The sequence below is a fragment of the Zosterops lateralis genome (assembly GCF_965231275.1).
Source record: "Zosterops lateralis genome assembly, chromosome: Z".
NCBI lineage: Eukaryota > Metazoa > Chordata > Aves > Passeriformes > Zosteropidae > Zosterops > Zosterops lateralis.
In genome coordinates this window covers 22,046,208-22,064,519 of record NC_139800.1, presented here as the reverse complement: position 1 = coordinate 22,064,519, position 18,312 = coordinate 22,046,208, and the positions used below count along the sequence as shown (strand labels likewise).

General features: G+C 45.6%; 1 protein-coding gene across 3 annotated transcripts in view; it reads left to right on the top strand.

The window, feature by feature from the left end:
- Nucleotides 1–18,312, top strand: part of DNAI1 (dynein axonemal intermediate chain 1) — a 139,520-nt gene that overhangs the window by 103,831 nt on the left and 17,377 nt on the right. For 2 of the 3 annotated variants that reach the window (XM_083883044.1, XM_083883042.1), the window contains one exon: nucleotides 6,117–6,302. The exons of the other annotated variant lie outside the window; for it this stretch is intronic. In XM_083883044.1, coding sequence (XP_083739170.1) covers nucleotides 6,117–6,302 — 186 coding nt within the window. The remainder of the gene's footprint in view (nucleotides 1–6,116; nucleotides 6,303–18,312) is intronic. 3 annotated transcript variants of the gene reach the window in all.

The following is an 18,312-nucleotide window of genomic DNA, read 5'->3' as shown; positions in this document are numbered from 1 at the left end:
GGGTTTCCAGAAGAAGCCAAATGGTCCTCAGCTTGTCTGAATGAATAGCAGCTGTTCCACATGCCAAGGGTTTGATTTCTTACTGACTTGTGGGAGCTGAGTCAAATCACCTAAGGCTGATGCTGTTTTCCTACCGTGTCAAATTGGGAATGACCCAGTTCTTACTGAATGAGGAAAAGATGAGAGATACAGCCCTACAGTTAAGTCAGGTGACAGGCATTCTTTTCACTGGTGTGTCATGTGCACTGAAGCAGTGGACTGAGAAGCTGCAGGACAGAGAGATGTGCTTAGCTCTCATACCCCAGAGCATGCAGCTGGATCCTGGCTGGCTCAGCCCAAGCAGTAGCTTTCGCACATCTGCTTATCCTCCAAGAAGAAACCCGCCTCTGAACATACCTGTAACAGGGCTGGATCCTGTTCTTTCACCAGTATCATGAAGGTACTGTGAAAGGCTGTGAATTTTATGATTAGGACCACTGAAGATCAGGATTCATGTGTTGTCATTGCAGAAGCAGGGAGGCAATGAATATTTTCTGAGTCAGGTCTCCTTTACTCCTGCCAGGACCCTGACGGCCCTGTGTGTCAGAGGGACCGAGAACTGTCTTAAAACATTCATTTGTAACTGAAAAATTTCCTGCTAGAGAAAATTACTTATATTCCAGCCTGTTCTTTCTAGAGTGGCAGTATAGAAATCAAGCAAACTAAGGTCTCCAGTGCAGTGCAAGCTGGGCTTCCCTGCCTGCCCAGTGCCCATGCCTTTGGCATCTTCCAGTAGCTGTCATGGTGCTAGACAGAGTCTGGGGGTGGTCTGCCCACTTGTTACATGTATTGCCTGAGAGTTCGAAACAAATCATCTGTGGAGTTTGCAAATGGATGAGGGATCATGATTCAGTCAAGAAAATGAGGTAAATCGATCAAAAGGACAGTGAAAGTCAAGTACTGAAAGAGATGTCAACTGGTAAAGGGCAGCATGGTATTAAATTATCCCTCACCTTTTGCTCTTACACTGATTTTATTCTTTGTTGCCAAGTTACCAGGCATTATCTGCCTTGTTCTTACACATATATATATTTCCCCCCAGTCTTGGTTCTGGATGCCATCAGATTGTTTTTGAACATGCTAGCATTGTCCAACCCACTGCTGGGAAATGAAGGCTTGTAAGACTGGAATAAAGGCTCCAGACGTAGCAGATTCAGTAGGTGTTTGAGGACAAAATAAAGGCAATCAAAGTACCTCTTCAGCTCCCTTCTCCATGAGCCACAAAAATCAAGTAGTTTGTTCTGCTGGCAGAGAAGCTCTGCCAAGGGTTCTGCTTCCCCCCACATCCCCTTGCATTTTCCTTCCTGTTGCCTCAGGGCAGGGAGTGAAAGGGTGTAAGAGCAGTCCAAGTCACCCCAGAGATGCTGAGCAGATGAGAGCCTGGGCTGGCTTTCAAGCTGTAAGTGCAGTTGGTAGAGCAGGTGGGGAAAAATAAGTTCAAAACTCTGAATGTGGTTTGATGCTAAAGCTGTGGTACTTGCCTTGGGCATGCACTGTGCCATGCTTGCAGAGCAGCTATGTGGAGTTGCAGTGGGGAACAGCTGGATCTTAGGAGGTGGAACACATTAGCATGATTTATAGACAGAGGAGCTGTTGGTCTGGATGAGACTGAGCTGGATTTCTTCTCTGGCTGTTTGGAAGTCAAGCATCAAAGCAGCTAATTTATGTCAAATATTTTCTGTAATGGTGACGCAATAGATCTGTTATTAGATCTGTTATTGCCTGTTATGTCAAGCATGAAAAGAAACTCTGTTGTTAGTGTGATGGCAGTTTAAAATTTTTCTAATTGCATAAAAAGCATCAGAAACTGCAGAATTCAGTTGGTCCCACCTCAGAGAAAAATGGGCATCTGCTTAAATTCAGTGATTGTTTTCAGGGACTTAGCAGAATTGCTGCCCTTCCATCAAGAAATTTGCTTTGAACATCTGCCTGACTTATCTACTACCGGCCTGTCCAGCACTTCAGTACTGTGGGTCTAGGCTTCCTTTGACTGTGGTTGATACCAGCTCATAAATCCCCATGCTGCAAGGAACTGCTTAACTCAGCAGCTTGGGCTTCATTTGGAAGGTTCTACATCTTTTCCTGCGCCTTCTTGGAGCAGGCATGGAGGTTTACAAGGATCATAAATAAAATTGCTGTCAGAGTAATTGGTTACTGCCCAGAGTTTTTTTTCCCCTGTAGTTATGGGTGAAACAGAAGGGAATTCTTGCACTTTCCTATTTCAGACATTTTCAGATTTATTTTACATCTCTCTTTGTGTCTTTTTCCATGTTTCTTGTTCTTGGAGTCTGATTTATATTTATTTAAGCAAGTGACCACATATTGTTCCTAAGTACTCTGTAAAAGAACTGAAATGCCCTTACCCATTGTATTTTTAGTTCATTAGAAAAAAAAAAAAAAAAAAAAAAAAAAAAAAAAAAAAAAAAAAAAAAAAAGTCTGCTGTGGTCTGCAGTTTCTGCAAACCCCTCCAGATTCCTTACTTGTTCCTATGGAATCTGCAGAAGGTGTTGAAATGAGTTTGTCAGGAAGCTTCTGCTTCCTTGTCTGCTGATGTAAACTGAAATGGAAGCATTTTTGAGGTCTGAAAACCAGAAGTTTGAAACATTCATTCCATAGTTTCTAAATTGCTCCTAGATGAGTGTGGATGAGCAAATGTGATGGGTCCAGGTCTCAGCACCTGCAGTGAGGGACCAGCCTCGACAGCATAAGAAGAGGCATGCAGAGCTGGCAGAAAAGAGGAGGACTCTCACTAGTTTGTTAACTGTGAAGGGCTAATGACACAAGTAACAGTTTTTATAAAAGTGACCTTTTGTACTGGCTGCCTGACCATGTCTGAGTATCAGTTCTTGTCTGGGTGCTGCTGGATGGGTGCCTGTCCTGGAACCTGTGCTCCATGAAGGAGATTTTGAATGTGGTTCTGGTTCTAGTTATCCTGGTTCCCCATTAATTTAATAGTCAAGTCATACATGGGGTTGGGTAGCACTTGAGTGGGTCATGGTTGCTCTTCTCTGGGTCATATACTCTGAGAGGGCTCATCTTATGAAACCTGAGAGATCATTTGTGTGCAAGCACTGATCTTGTGGCAGGGGCCACTGTAGGATGGAGAGAAAACTGTGTTGTTGCTGAGTCTCTGTGTTGGGAGATCCAGCTGGATCCCATTCCATAATCCTTAATTTCAGGACCTGAGCCAGCAGAGCAGGGGTCTAGGGACTCTGAGACTAGGGGACTAGGAGCCTCACAGAGAGCTGCAGGTTTTCAATCTCCCATTCTTTGGGCAGAAAGCCCTAGGCAGCTCTACAGATAGTGCTGGCTGCATGTAGCTCTGCTGCTTTGCAGCACTATTAACCTGCCTCAAGTGTTATGGGAAGCCCTGTGCCCCTTTTAGGCTACTCCCAAAGCATCAAAACCAGTGTTGTTTTGACCACATTTCCCTTTCTCCTAAGAGTAACTGTGAGTCTCTAAATCAAAGCCTCTGAACTCCTTTTCAGTGCCTGTGGCCCACCCCTCCATCTGGTGTGTCTGACAGCTGATAGGAGGCTGATGTTTCCAGCTGAAGAACTGAAATAGTTTGTTCTTTTCCACAATTCCCTTGGCAAAGAAAAACAAGCCCATTTGTTTAGAAGCTCATAAAAGAGGAGCTTTATAGTAGGAACATTCATAAACTTGTTTGCTTTTGACCTTCTCCACACTGCTGATGGTTTCAAGTTCTTGTCCCAGGCATTGTGCTTGTCTGGGCTGTTCGTGACATTTTTGAGAAACAGCCTCACCCAGAGTATTTTAAATTGCTCAGCACTGAGCCTTTGGCCATGCCATCTTTCTCCAGTGCAGGGCAGGAGGTGTGGGGGGGTACACTGACAGCCCTACAGAGAGCAGTGCAGACTTGGCTGCCAAGAGGAAACCTGGCCACTAATTCCCTGTCACTTTTCTTTTTTTTCTTTTTTTTTTTTCTCCTAGATTAAATGGTGCCACTCTATCAGTGAGCATTTCTCAGGCTCTTAGATTACCAAATTAATAAAAATGTATTCTATTAAGGCAAGAAATCAGATCTTTAAAGAGTGTGGCTTACGGGAAACTGATATGCTTGAAAGAGTGCTTGTTCCTTTTCTGAGGTAATAAGTAAGATAGCAGGTGTAAAGTACAAGGCAGAAGAGCCACCTTGATTTATGCTGAGAGGCAGGAAATTGAAGTTACCTTTGCTGGACTTTGAGACCTCAAGTGTCAGGTCAAACTTCGCAGTGTAACAGTGGCATCTAGTAATTTGAACAGATAAAAGTGCTGCCATGCTTTCACCTATGCTTCTGCTGACTGGGGAAGGTCTCTCTGAAAAACCCTTGTCTGTGGCTGATGCTTTGCAGTCAAAATTTGCAGTGTAACAGTGGCATCTAGTAATTTGAACAGATAAAAGTGCTGCCATGCTTTCACCTATGCTTCTGCTGACTGGGGAAGGTCTCTCTGAAAAATCCTTGTCTGTGGCTGATGCTTTGCATTCCTTTCTTGAATTGTACTGTCATGGGTTTCTTCAAAATATTTCTTGACAACCATGTCCACTTCTTAAGCTCTTTCCCATTTTATTTTACTTCAGTCTAGAGGCAGTGTTCCTTTTCTTGGTTTTTGCATCTATAAGACCTTTTTTCTCCCACTCAGACCAAGGACATCACAAATTCCTAGACTTTTAGTCTTATGAAGACACAGCAGCTCATGAGACTGCCTGGGACATGTGCTTGCATACAGCCCAACTCTATGCTATAAATGGATTCAGATGAAATTCACTGACTCATTAGTGTGTAATGGGAAAGTACATGTAGTGATTTGATACTTTCCACACTCTTTGGAATAAGCTTTTATATAGTAGCATTATCTGATTTCAGATAATTCCTAGATTCAAATTGTCAGCATGGCATACTGTTGAAATTACATGTTTCCTTTGTCCCTTAAGTGCTGGTAAACAAGACACAGCTGGAAGGAGGTTTACAAGTAGTTCAGTTCTCATTTCCTCTATATTCCCACTGTACTTGTTAGCATGAAGCATTCTCTTCCTAGTTTTTCTGAAGACAAAAAAGAGAAGAGAAACATAAGGCTGAAAGTCTTCATGGAGGATACCAGGTGGAAATCCAGGGTGCTAGAAACGGGTCACCTCCACCCTGGGTAAGAGAGGTGCCTCATGTTTTATTAGCCTTTGCAGTCTGTATCAGTAACTGGAGCTGATTGCAATTATTGGGAGATAATGTTAAGTTAATTCATTCTTTCAAGTAACTGCCACTCTTTCCTGTGAACAATGAAATGTGCATTACTGTGCAGCTGGGGATGTGGCAGGTCTGTGTCAGTGGGCCAGATCTCTGAAGTCCATGCCAATGGGACTCCTACCTGAGTGGGTCCTCAGGCCTCTCTCCATCTTCACCTTTCCTGTTTGGCTAATCTTTACCTGGCACTTTTCCTGATGCTGTGGAAGGACATGTGTGCAAGTGTAGTGTATGGGCTGAAGTGAGGTGCCAAGCTGTCCTGTGCTTCTCTGGCACATTACCCCAGGGTATACTCTAATCATACTATGGCTGTTCCCATCACTTCCCAATTACTTACTGGTTTGTGTCTTTATTGTTATTATTAAGCTGAAAATGTTAGAGAGCTCTGTAATGAGCAGTAATCAAAATTTCTGACAACATTCCCTATTTTGGGCATCAGTCTGTGTTAGACTCTGATTTAACACCTGTTTATCTCATTACTTGCACTGAGAAGGGAGATTAAGGTCTGTGGGGCTGGCAGTACTGGCTTAGAACCTTCTCCAGCACAGATCAGCTGGAGCCTTGCCAAGGCTTGCAGCCACAGCAGGGAAGTGGTCCTCAGTCCATGAGCTCTGCAGGAGGGGGGCAGTTGCTCACAAGCAGGCAGCTGACTTCTGTACACTGGTTACTTAAAAGAAGACCACAGCCCTGAGCACAGATGGTAGTTGTGTGCTGTGGCTGGGACATTTTTTCAACAGAACCTTTTCTTTCTGGTTTCTCCAGTCATCATTCTGTCACTGAGAGATGTTCTTGCCATTAATTAATCTCTTTTGTGTTCTTCGCTTTTTTTTCCCCAGGCCCATGTGTTTGACCTGAACGTTAATAAGCTTGAACCTCTTTGCACCCAACTAGTGGTGACCAGGAAGCAAAATAAAACAACACACATCCAGTTTAATCCTGTCTACCCTATTATCATTGTTGGAGATGAACAAGGCCTCATTGTCTGCTTGAAGCTCTCTCCCAATCTGCGCAAGATGCCCAAGGTAAAGATAAGCTGCATTCCCTCAACCACAGAAGGTCTCTTCAGGCCTTGTTACTGTTCCCTCTCCTTTCATGCAATGGTGTTGGCAAAGCTCCTTTCTCTAGCAAGGTACTTAAAATTACCTCAAGCCTTTTGGGTAGGATGTCTGGGATGTTAAATCCTTGTGTCTGTTCCTGTTTGAGCAGAAGGACTCTGTTTGCTCCTGGTAAGGAGTGAGGATTGGTAGGGAGCAGGTTTGCTGTCCCCATGTCCAGACAAGCTCTGGTCCAGAAGCTCTGTAGATGTACATTTGTTTCCCAAAGTTCACATATTTTCTAAGTTTTGGGTTTTATTTGTGAAACTCCTTGAAATCAAGTAAAGGAGAACCCAAATCTTGCCCAAGTCCTCCCACAGAAACCCCGCTGCTTGTCTTCTTGTACTGGTGCTTCAGAGCCTGTCTCCTGACACCATGTCAACTTTCCTGTAAATGTGCAAGCAGTATCTTTAATATGTAAGGACACTTGGGATCCTTGTCTCAAGTGACAGCAAGGAGATACATGTACCTCTATAGGTTGGTGAAGTTTTTTTTCACACATCCATGAGGGCCAGTTTTGAAGGATTATAATGTCTCTTATGTGGATCACTTACTGGATTTTCTTTCTGGTCTTCATCCAGCTATGAGTTGAATGGCTGTAAATGTGATGTCCTTTTATGCCCTTATAATTCTCATATCCAGTTGTCTTGTGTTAAGTGGAGTCTTTCTGTTTCGGGCTTTTTAGAACTGATCGAGGAAAGCAATCTCTCAAGATGGTAATCTTTTATTTATGTACTCCCGAATGTTATACTCTACTAATTGCTATATTAGGCAGGGTCTTTGGCCAGGAACTAATCACACTAGTGTCCCTCCAGAGTCTTCAGAATGATTTTTAAAAGGTTTTTAAAAGTTCTTCAGCTGACTGCCACTGGAAATGTGAATCTTCTCTGTGCAGAGATGGCATAGAAAACAGTAGCATGGCAATTTTTTGGGGGCTGTATTCTGGAAGCTGTGGAGAAGAATTTCTCATATGCTTAACACTTTTCTATATACAGCAAAACCTCAGCCTGAGACTGTTGAAGCTCTCCAGGCTGTCATTAGGTTGATGCAGGATAAGTTTCCTTGATGCTTTGTGAGTCCTTCCTGGGCATGGATGAGCACAGTGTCTGCTGGGGACCCTGCCCGCACAAGGACTTAAGCAGTGGAGAGGAGTCACACACACATAAATATGGCTGATTTCCTCTTCACCCCAGCTGTAGACTGACCAGCACCCAGCAATACTGCACTGTGTGCCAGAATCAAAGAATGGTTTGGGTTGGAAGAGATCTTGAATACCACCTCATTCCAACCCCCTGCCCTGGGCAGGGACACCTTTCACTAGACCAGGGTGCTCAGAACTCCATCTAGCCTGGCCCTGAACACTTAAAAGTGATGTGGCATCCACTTCTCTGGGCAACCTGTTCCAGTGCCTCACCACCCTCATAGTAGAGAATTTTTTTTCCTTATATCTAATATAAACCTACTCGGTGTCAGTTTGAAGCTATTCCCCCTTATTCTGTCACTACAAGTCTTGTAAAAAATCCCTCTCCATCTTTCTTGTAGGCTCCCTTCACATACTGGAAGGCCACAATTCGATCATCCCTTAGGTTTCTCTTTTCCAGGCTGGAAAAAACTCAGCTCTTTCAGTCTTTCCTCAGAGGAGAGGTCCTCCATTCCTCTGATCATATTCATGGCCATGGCTCACTCCACCAGCTCCCCGTCCTTCCCATGCTGGGACCCCAGAGCTGGATGCAGAGCTCCAGGTGGGTCTCACCTGAGCAGAGCAGAGGGGCAGAATCCCCTCCCTCCCCTGCTGCCCACAGGGCTCTGGATGCAGCCCAGGACACGTTTGGCTCTCTGGGCTGTGAGTGCCATGGCCGGGGCATGTCCAGCCTCTCACCCACCAGCACCCCCAAGTCCTTCAGGGCAGGGCTGCTCTGGGTCTGTTCATGCCCAGCCTGTGCTGGTACTGGGGGTTGTCCCAACCCAGGTGCAGCACTGTGCATGTGGTCTTGAACTTTGTGATGTTCCCATTGGCCAGTCCTCGAGCCTGTCTGGGTCCCTCTGGATGCCATCCCATTGTTCAGGTGTGAATTCAATTGTCTCCTTCTGCTCCTGGTGGCCAGCAGCACTCCTCCATGCAGTTATAAATGTTGTCATTTCTCTTTGCTGACCTTCTTTAAAGGCAAATTGCATGTTGTTGATAAAGCAATTTAAACTGTGAGTTTAGGAGTAACTCCAATGCTTACTGCTGACCATAAACCAACATGTAACTACATCCCACGCAACATATAAATGGGATGGAAATGCAGTCTGCTGTTCTGATGTTATTAAACTATCTGTCTTCTGCTGGCCTGGTTAGGTTTGAAGGGACACTGAACACTGAACTAAAACTTTCCCACGCATGTGGAGAGGAAGGAGAGATGTTCCGGCATGACTGGTTATGTGTACAGGTTCCTTGACTGCAGCCAGCCTGAAAGATACGAGGATTTAAAAGAGATGGCATGCAGTGTGGTGGCAAAGTGATGGATCTGGCCTAACCTTCTTAGGGCCATAAGTGAACAAGTGGTGAGGAGATTTAACTGATGGAAGAGAATATTCTAGCAGAGGGAGGTCAAGTCCTGTCAGAACAGGCTGTGCCATCCAGTGTGTGCTCCTGTCTATCTCTTTCCTTTGCCAGCACCAGCTTTTGTGTCCTTAGCAGCCAGCCTCCAGCCGTGTTTGCAAGAATATAATCTCACAGTAGGAAGTCAGATGTACTTCCAGAGTATTGATCCAGGCTCTCTAAAGATCAACTCAGTGTGCTCTTTACACCCTTACCCTTATCCTGTGCAACCAGCTTTCCTCTGTAAAATGACTCAACTTTTCCCTCTTTTCTGGGATTCCCAGACTGGAGTTGACAGTCACAGAACTTCCAGAGATTTTTGTAAGTGAAGAGGGTCCAAAACTGTGCAGAGGAGTCCTGACATCCCAGCTGCCTCCTTGCAGATAGAAAAACCTGTCCATGTCTGACTCAGTACCTGGGTATCCCAGGCTGTTCTGTTTGCCACTTGATCTCCACAGACCCCAGTGGGGAAAACTGCCTGACAAGCAAGTGGACAAAGCCACAGCCAGTGCTTCATACCAATCCCAGCATCTGTGAGCTCAGCTGCCTGGTCTTCCTCTGCGAGCTCCTTTGGAGATAGAAAGGTGCCTTTTGCTGAGTTCTGGCAGAACCCAGGATTCCAAAGGGACAGGACCTGGCCTGGCTCATCCAGGTCCCACTACCTCTCTGTTTCACACTGATGCCGCAGAGAGTTGCCTTCTCAAACAGCTGGGACAATTGCTTTTGACAGGTAAAACTTGCAAACAAATCAACCTGTTTTGAGAGGACTCTTTATAGCCACATCATTCCAAATCCTATGCTTCCCCTAGAAACAGACACAGTGCTGTCTGCTCCTTGTTCTGCAGATTCCTTGGCTACTGCTGGGCTTGCAAGATAGAGCTTACAAAAAGTGACTGGATTAACATCATCCTGGTGAGATTTCAGCCATTCTGAGCTTATTGGGTTTTGGCTGTTAGTTAAAGCTGGTGTGATGAAAAAGTGGAAATGGGAATGATGCTTTGGTACTCATCAGACCTTGGTCCCTTCCTCTCTTCATGTCCTTGAGCAAGGAGGGAAGGTTCAAGATCTCTTTAAATAATTTGCAGGGTTGGCCTGCAGTTTAATTAATTCATGTTCATAAAACACTTGAGGATCTTTAAGAGGTGTTATTTAATACTCTGAGTTTTGCTGTCAGCTACATTAGTACAGTCTCATTTATGAACACTTGGCAGAAAAAATATGACAAGGGGGAAACTTCTCGAAAGTACTCAGGTGTTGTTTTCAGAAGTGACTTTCACCAAGACATGCAGTAAAATATTTTTTAAAAATGCCTAAAATTACTTGTGAGTTTTGGCATCCTAAATTCATAGTGGCTCATGGGAAAAGGTGCATTTCTTGTTGAGAGGAAGCTGGGGACCCAGAGTCTCTGGCACCCATCAGGCACTTGTGTCAAGGGCACACAGAGGGCACAGGGGTCCTGTGTACAAGGGATGTCATAGGGGGTGTCCATGTGTACTCTGGGGATTTGAGTCCTGGATCTCTCTCTCTACCGCCACAGAATGAAGTCTCTGAGGCAGGACAGAGAGATCCCCTTACCTCAAGCTGTATTTATTTCCATGAGGTGTAACTAGTTTGGGTTCTTCTGTTCAGAAGTGGGGGGACAGAAATGCCTGCAGCATTTTAAGATGCAGCAGTAGGAACAAGTGACTCTCTGCTGTCATCCAAGCCACTTTTAGACTCCAAGCGCTCTTTAAATATTGCAGCAGATGTCAGGCAGGAATTGTTTAACTAATAAAGTATCATTTCTAATTTGTAACGACCTTGGTGGTTGAGTTCACCCAAGGGAAGCATTGCTGTAAGAAGAATCAGTTTGGGGCAGAGCTGTTTAATTAGTGAGCCTTACGGGTTTCATTCAGGGGTTGGAAGAAATTAAAGCATTTTGTCATCACAGTCAGAAGAATGTAGCTGCTCATAGGCTTTGCTTTGTTTTTTAAAAACTGCTAAAGTAGCCTGGCTTAACCTCTCCCAATGCCAAAAGTAAGCAAAAGATAGTAAAAAACCAGTGTGCAATGCTTTTTAGAAATTTTAGGAGAGCACAACAGAGTAGGAATAGAAGAGAAACTGGATCAAAGAAAGGTTGCAATACAGAATTTGCTGAGACTAAGGCAAATTTCTTGGCCAGTACCCAGGATGAATGACAGGGAGGCAGACAACTTCTTGGCCTGCTTGTCTTGGATATTTACCTTGGATTATTTAGAATGATAACCTCAATCTCTGTTCCTGCTACTGGTTTCTTCACATGCAAAGCATCTCTTTTTCTGTTTCTTGGTAACAACTGAATTTCTTCCCAGGCAGTAAATCCAGATTGACTGGGTCTAGCTGGGCATGAGTGGAGTGAGAAAGGGAACACACAGCTGCTTGCCCACGCCAGGACACAGTGCCAGGACTATGCATGTTCAGGAGCTACAGGCACACACCTGTGTGTCTGATGCTGTATACCTGTTTACCAGTTTATAATGTGGGGACAAGCGAGGGGTGTCAGCTGCCTTTGAGCTTTCATGTTCACATCCACATGCTGGGCAGCTGCTCTACTCTCTCTGTGCCTTATCACATCATCCATTGTCACCTCTGGACTCTGTAACTTGTTGCATCTTTGCAGCCCTGACAATTTTGCCCTTGGTCAGATCCAGCCCAAGGCTGTTCAGCCAAGGAAGGAGCATTGAGTTTTGCTTCCTGAAGCACTGTGGCTTTTTGGCCATTGCTGCTGGTGGGGTCTGCAAGGGATTTGGGAACTGTGATGGATCATGGAAGGATGTTGGGGTCTTAAGGAGATGAACGACGGAAGGGGATTGGGAGAAGGTTGGTGAAAGTGTCTGAAGTTTTAAAGGATACAATAGGAGAGTGGTTGAAATCTCCTCTTCAAACTATCCTCTTCCCCAACACTGTATCCCAGCACAGAGATCTCCTGGGGCCTGAGGTTCTTTCCTCCTTCACACTCCCTGGCAGCACAAGTGCTCTCAGTAAGGGACTATGGTTTCATCCCAGTTTTTGTGACATGCAGCTGATGTCCAGAACAGTTACTAGGCTGTAACGCTGGAACACTGTGAACAGAGTGGGATGCTTGATTATGAACTTCTTTGTAGCCTTGTGTTGCTATCCCCTAGGATGACAGGGAGTAACTTGAAGGAGTAAAGTATCAGGAGATTGTTTCTGTTCTTAATGTTTTCGTGTAGCTGTGGGAGTTGTAAGGGATCAACCAGCCAGCATCTAAATACAGAAATACAAACTTGAACTCCCTCCTTCTTTCACAACACGTACAGTCCATCTGCACATCTGACTGTATTTAAGGAAGGAAGCTATGGATTAGATCCATTCTCCAAGGTCATGTCAGTCCTGGACTGGTGAGCTGTTTAGTACTGAGGGAAGTATATTTTGTCCCTGTATTTTCTATCCCAGCAGCTCTCATTCTGTCTGAGAGAAAAGCACTTGTCTCTCCTCTCCAAACGGGTCAAGTTTTGCTCTTTTAATGGTATAATTCTTAGTCTCTCGTTTTCATGCAAATGCTTCTCTCTCAATGCCTTCTGTGTTGCTTGAGCCCTGGCCGATTTTTTCAGTGTCTTTTCAGAACTGACTAATTGCTCAGTGACCCAGAAGCACAAAGCACAAGTAGTGCTGGAGGAATTTGGTGTGCTGCTGTGCACCGCCTTCATGAGGATTGCCTCCTCCAGAGCCACCTTGGCCTCTGGGTGTGGAGGAACATACAAATGAGCTTGGGTCTTATAAAAACTGACCTGCAGCTTGATGGCTTACTCTGAAATTTGAAAATGCTATTTGGTTTCTATTCAGTCCCTCCCCTGTTATTTAATCCAGTTGCAAGTGGCTGCTCTCTGTATGTTAGTGGCAGAGCTGAGGAACATGGAGTGCGTCTAGGGACTTGTGAAACCCTGTGTCTGACTGTTCACAGCTTTCTGTGCCACTTTTGTAGGTCCATAAAGATATATGCACTGGCATTTATTCTTTGGTATGGGAAGGAAACCCAGTGCTGGAGGCCTTCAAGAAGAGTAGGTTGGAGACGTGTACAGACAGGTGGCTCTGAGCCTGCCTTGGAGCAGGAAGGTCTGGATGTGGTTGCCTTGACAGTCTCTGGGTTCAGGGCATGCAGGTCCCACAGCAAGAGGCTGTGCCTCTGGTGTGAATCTTGCCAGGGTGTGAGCAGCATTACTTGTGGCCTGTGGCTGTTTTGCTACTTGGACCGTGACTCATAACTATAAATCAACAACTACCAAATAGAATACCGGCAAAAGCAGGCTCCCGTGCTCCTTTTGCCTTCTCCTTCCCCTCCATGATTTCCTGCCCTGGCACTGCTAGGAAAGCCATTATCAGGAAAACCTTTGCATCCCCATAGGATCTCTTCTCCCTCCACTATCTCCCATTGGGTTCCTCCCAGTCTAGCATAGCCTGAGATAAAATGAAGGGACTGTCTAAGCCTGGAAAACCGTTACTTGGGAAATGAGACAGTCCATGTGCCAGCAGGCTACGGTTCTTGGGCAAAACAGAAGCCCGTTTACCTGGACACGCTGGGCATAGCCACTGTGCACAAATCCAGGTGTCCAAGAGTGTCACACCACAGTTACAAAGAGTGCTGGATCATGAACAGAGGTGAGGCAACCTTAGATATTTACCCTGTTTGGAGAACTAAGCCAAACAAGCACGAGTAGATCAACAGGACTTGAATACTCTCATTAAATCTATTTTCTTTGCTTCTGAAACAACTTTTGGGTTGCATCAATGTATGTGAAGGAAGAAGACAGGTCCATGTAGCAGAAGCATTTTTGAACCCCAAGGTCAAGAGCTGGAATTTTTCTTCCTTTTGCTGTTCCTGGCTACATCTTCAAGCTTTTTTTGTTATGCAATGTCTCCTTCTGTGGCTGCTGTGTTTGGCAGTTGTTGGAGAGACAACATCAGCGTATTTACAAGTTATTTTAAGCTGGAGTCAATTCCCAGTGGTCAGAGTGAAATGTGTTTAGTACGTTAAATAGAAACACTGGCAACTGAAGCAAGAAAAGCTCCCATTTTACAAAAAAATCCATAGTACTTATGAATAATTTCTAAAGTGCAAGTCTCATTCTGTGAGGTGCTGTGTGCTGTCAAGGGGATACTGACAAAGCCAAGAGGACTGGCTTTGACTTTTTAGTTTCATCTTTGAAGGTCTGTATAATAAGAAGATATGCCTATGTTTGAAAGTGGTATGAGACTGCTCCATTTTGCAATACTAGAGGTTTGGAGAAAAATGCTGGGGGGATTTGATTTTGTGATCAGTAATAGTCAAGACTTCCTAGGGGTAAATCTGGTGTGTGTCCTTGGATTTGCTGTCCTCAGTAACAGAGATCTCAATTAGGTCAAGCAAAATTGGTTTCTAGTTGTGCCTTGTTTGTGGTACTGTTATGTTGCTACAAGAACTGTTTTATCTACAAGCTTTGCATTCTCTTCCTTTGTGCACAGATTGTATCTGTTCCTAGAGCTCCCCAAGTCTGAGCAATCTGGACTTTGCTCCTCTGCAGCCTGAAGAGCCAATTGCTGTCTGTCCTGGAAAATGCCTAATGAATAAGAAGAAGCCTTGCCTTATGATTTTAGAGGACTTTGATTTTGGTTAGATCTGTGATTGCCTGAATATGCCTGTTCAGCTTGCACAGTTCCTCTTTGAGCCAGAGCCTCAGTTTTCTTCAGTGCCTTGGCAGAAAGTACAGGGCAGTATTATGGCAAAGTAGCACTGCTCAACCTCACAGGATCTGCTTGGCTTACCTGTTCTTCCTGTTTCTTTATTTGTCCTCTGTGCATTTGTTTCTCTGCAGATGACTAAAATCCCGTCCAGCAAAGTGGGAAATCCTGAGAAATCACCAGTTCTTTGCCTGAATAACAGCCCCAGTATAAAGGCAGAGGGACCCCTAGGGGAATAAGCTGTTTTCAAAGCATGGCTTTGGCAGAGCCAGCAATGGAGGCTTTTTGAGAGGCTCTCATTCTTCCTGCAATGGCTGTGTGTGAGTGCAGGACAGCTAGCCAGCAACCTGTCCAACAGAGACAATTCAGTGTTCAGCCCCGCTGCCAGAACTGATTAGAGTGGCCTCGTGAAGGAGGTAATGTAGGTGCTTATCCTCCAGGTCATCTGAGGGTGAGCTGATTTTATGCCAGAGAGCCCCAAGTAACTCTTGGGAGTACAGCTATTCCTGAGCACTGGGTCTGCACAGGGAAATGAAGGAGGAAAGCTTGTTAGCTCAGCCCCTGAGCCAAGGGGTGTGTTTGAAGGACAAGGTGATGGCTTGTCATGAGGACAAGGTGCAAAGCAGTGGCTGAGGTCTGGGAGACCCAGCCATGGTCCTGGCCTTTGCATCTCCTTGGATGAGATGCAGCCTCTCTCCATGTTGAGTAGAATGAGGACACCCATCTCCCTTGGAGCCACAGCAGCCAAGTGACATTTGTCCATAGGCACCACGGATCTACTCTCCTACACCTCTTCTCTGTGCTTTCCTTGTGCTGAGTGCTTTTGAGACACATACAATACAGTTAGACCTTAGGAGTGGAGCTACAGTTGGGGTACAGTAATGGATATCCCTGTCCCACCGGGGCCCAGATCCTGGAGCCTCTCCTGCCTCCTGCCTGACATTTGGATATCACAGACTATCAAACCCAAGATTTCAAGCTGAGCCAGCCAGATCACTGAAAATTTGAGGAAAATTAGGAAGTGGACCCAGGGACAGAGGGAAGAGGTGCCAGTGGTATGAGCGAAGGGATGAGAACCTGGATCATGGTACAAGTAGGAAGAAGCAGGCATCCCATGGGTGATGTGGCCAGAAAAGCACATGGAATCCTGGAATGCAGGTCAGCAGGTCCTTGTTGGCACTCTACCTCCACAGTATAGGTTTGGCCTCTGTTTGCCATGGTGTCCACTGGTCATGCAGTAACGGTGGAGAAATATAACTGATTCTCCCCAGCTTGTGATTGTGTAGTGTTTTGAGCACCTGAGAACTCACTCAGCAGGGACGGAGAACAGGACATTGGTCATCATTTCCAAGACCTGTTCTGATCATGTTTTTGCCTTGCCTCATGGAATCCAGTAATGCCCCAGAGCTTGGAAGAGGTGGGCTTTTACTCTTCTTCAAGTTCTACAAAGAGAATGGATACAAATTGAGAAGGGAAATTTAGGTTAGATATTAGGAAGAATTCTTTTGCTGTGAGACCACAGGACAGGTTACCCAGGGAGGCTGTGAATGCCACAACCTAAGCAGAGTTCAAAGCCAGGCTAGATAATACCTTGAGCAACCTGGTCTAGTGGGATGTGTCCTTGCCCATGGTGGGGTGGGGGTTAGGACTGGATGATGATTGAGGTCCTTTCCAATGCCTTAAGGTTCTTTGATTCTGTGATACCTTGTCCCTGGGCATCGACTGGGAACTCTGGGACAGCTATGAGGGCCAAAGGAACAGCTTGATATCTGGCACATTTCTGTAACTCCTCCTGAGCCTCTGCCAAAGCCTGACACAGCCTTCCCCAAACAGCCGGCCTGGGCTGGAAAGGGCTGAGGCTGCCTGTGGAGACACAGAGGGCAGCTCCCTGCCTGGGAGATTGTGTCTGTGTCATTTTAAAACACATCCCAAGTGCATTGCTGTAAAAAGCCCTTCGCTTGCAGGCTTCACCTGTGAGTTTTGTGACTCTGGGTGCATCCATCTGAAGACCTTCATGCCCCTGCATGCCCTGATTGAAACCATTGCACTGCTTCCAGCCTTTCCCTAGCCTCTCCCCAGCTAACAGTTGTGGCATCTACCAGCCTTCTGCAAAAGAAAAGAAATGGAGACACCTGCATCTGCAGGCAGGGCAAATAAGTGTCCCTTGCACAAATTAGTTTGATGTGCTCAATGCAGAATTATTTAAATGAGAGAAGGGAAGGGATTGCCAGTGAATAAAATGTCTCACTGCTCACAGAGATGGAACTGACGCAAGAGGATTATTTTTATCCTGTGGAGAAAAGGAAGAGTCCTGTGAAGCAGAGAAGAGGGTCTGACTTACAGTCCCGCTGGCTGTGAGGGATGCAGTGATGGCTACAATCAAAGCAGCTCTGAGGTTCTCCTGGAGGGAAACTCTTATGCTCCAATTCACTGACTGATTTTGTGAGAAGGAATGCCAGGCACTGACTGTGTGAGGCTGTGTTAGGGCAAACATCCCCTGGTCTCCTCTACTCCCATATCTCACCAGGGAACTGCCAGCAATCCCACTGCCTTCAGTCTAGGGTGTGCCTGAGCTCCTCACCACTCATGGGGCCTGGTCAGTTCAGAGACCTGTTCTGCCAGGACAATATCATGTTTTCCCATCTCCTACCTCTTGGACTGAAATCTTTGTGTTTTGTTCTTCCTGGGCTACCTTCCATGAACTGTGCCCTTGCTGCACCGTGTCCTGTGGGTGCTGCCCTCCCCAACACAGAGATCCTGTCATATGTCTGCCATGATGCTCCCATTCCTCTGCAGTGGCAGAGCTGGCCGTTTTACTGCTTCACAGGAGTGCCAGGTCCCATCCAGGTGATTATCCCTCTAACTCCAACCCTGATGGCAGAACACTCCCTCCCCACAATCCTGTATTTGTGCTGGGGATTGTCCCCTCTTCACTCACAGTATCTTGTATTTGTCCTTGCTAATTCACATGCCAGCTTTCCAGAGCATATCTCTGGTCCAGGTAATTTCAAATTCCAGTCCTGCCTTCCTGGACACCTGCAGCCTTCCCGTCTGTCCCACTATCCAAGCACTAACAGAAACTGACCAGGTCCCCACTAGACCACGAAGCTGTGAGAGTGTATCTCAGTGCTGGCAGCTCTGGGTACAAATATTCAGCTGGGTCTTAGCAGTTTCTATTCACTTTATGTAGGTCTGTTGTCTCACTTCAGGATCAGAATGCCAAGGGAGACAATGGCAAAGTCTTTCCGAGGTCATGGTTAATGACTTCTGTGCCTTTCCTGCCCACAAGGTGTATTGTACTGTTGCAAAAAGAAATCAGATTGGTGCAGCATGACTTCTTCGGTGCAAACTCATGTTAGGAATGATGAATTTCAGGCACTTGCATGTTGTTGACTTGTTCCGTTCGTCTTCTAAAAAGTGAGATTAAACTGAATGGTCTTGTTTTCTGGATAGTTGCTGCATTTATCTTTTTCAGCTTCCTGACCCTTATAATTCCCTGAAATTCCCCCAGGAAATGTATCAGATTAAGGCTATTATGTTGATCAGGTGTGGTGACCCCTGCTCTTCCCATGGGGCTGGGGCTGTTGTGGTCAGGATGGTCTTGAACACAGTAATCAAATCAAAGTATGTGAGTGCAGATAGCACCTTTTATTACGC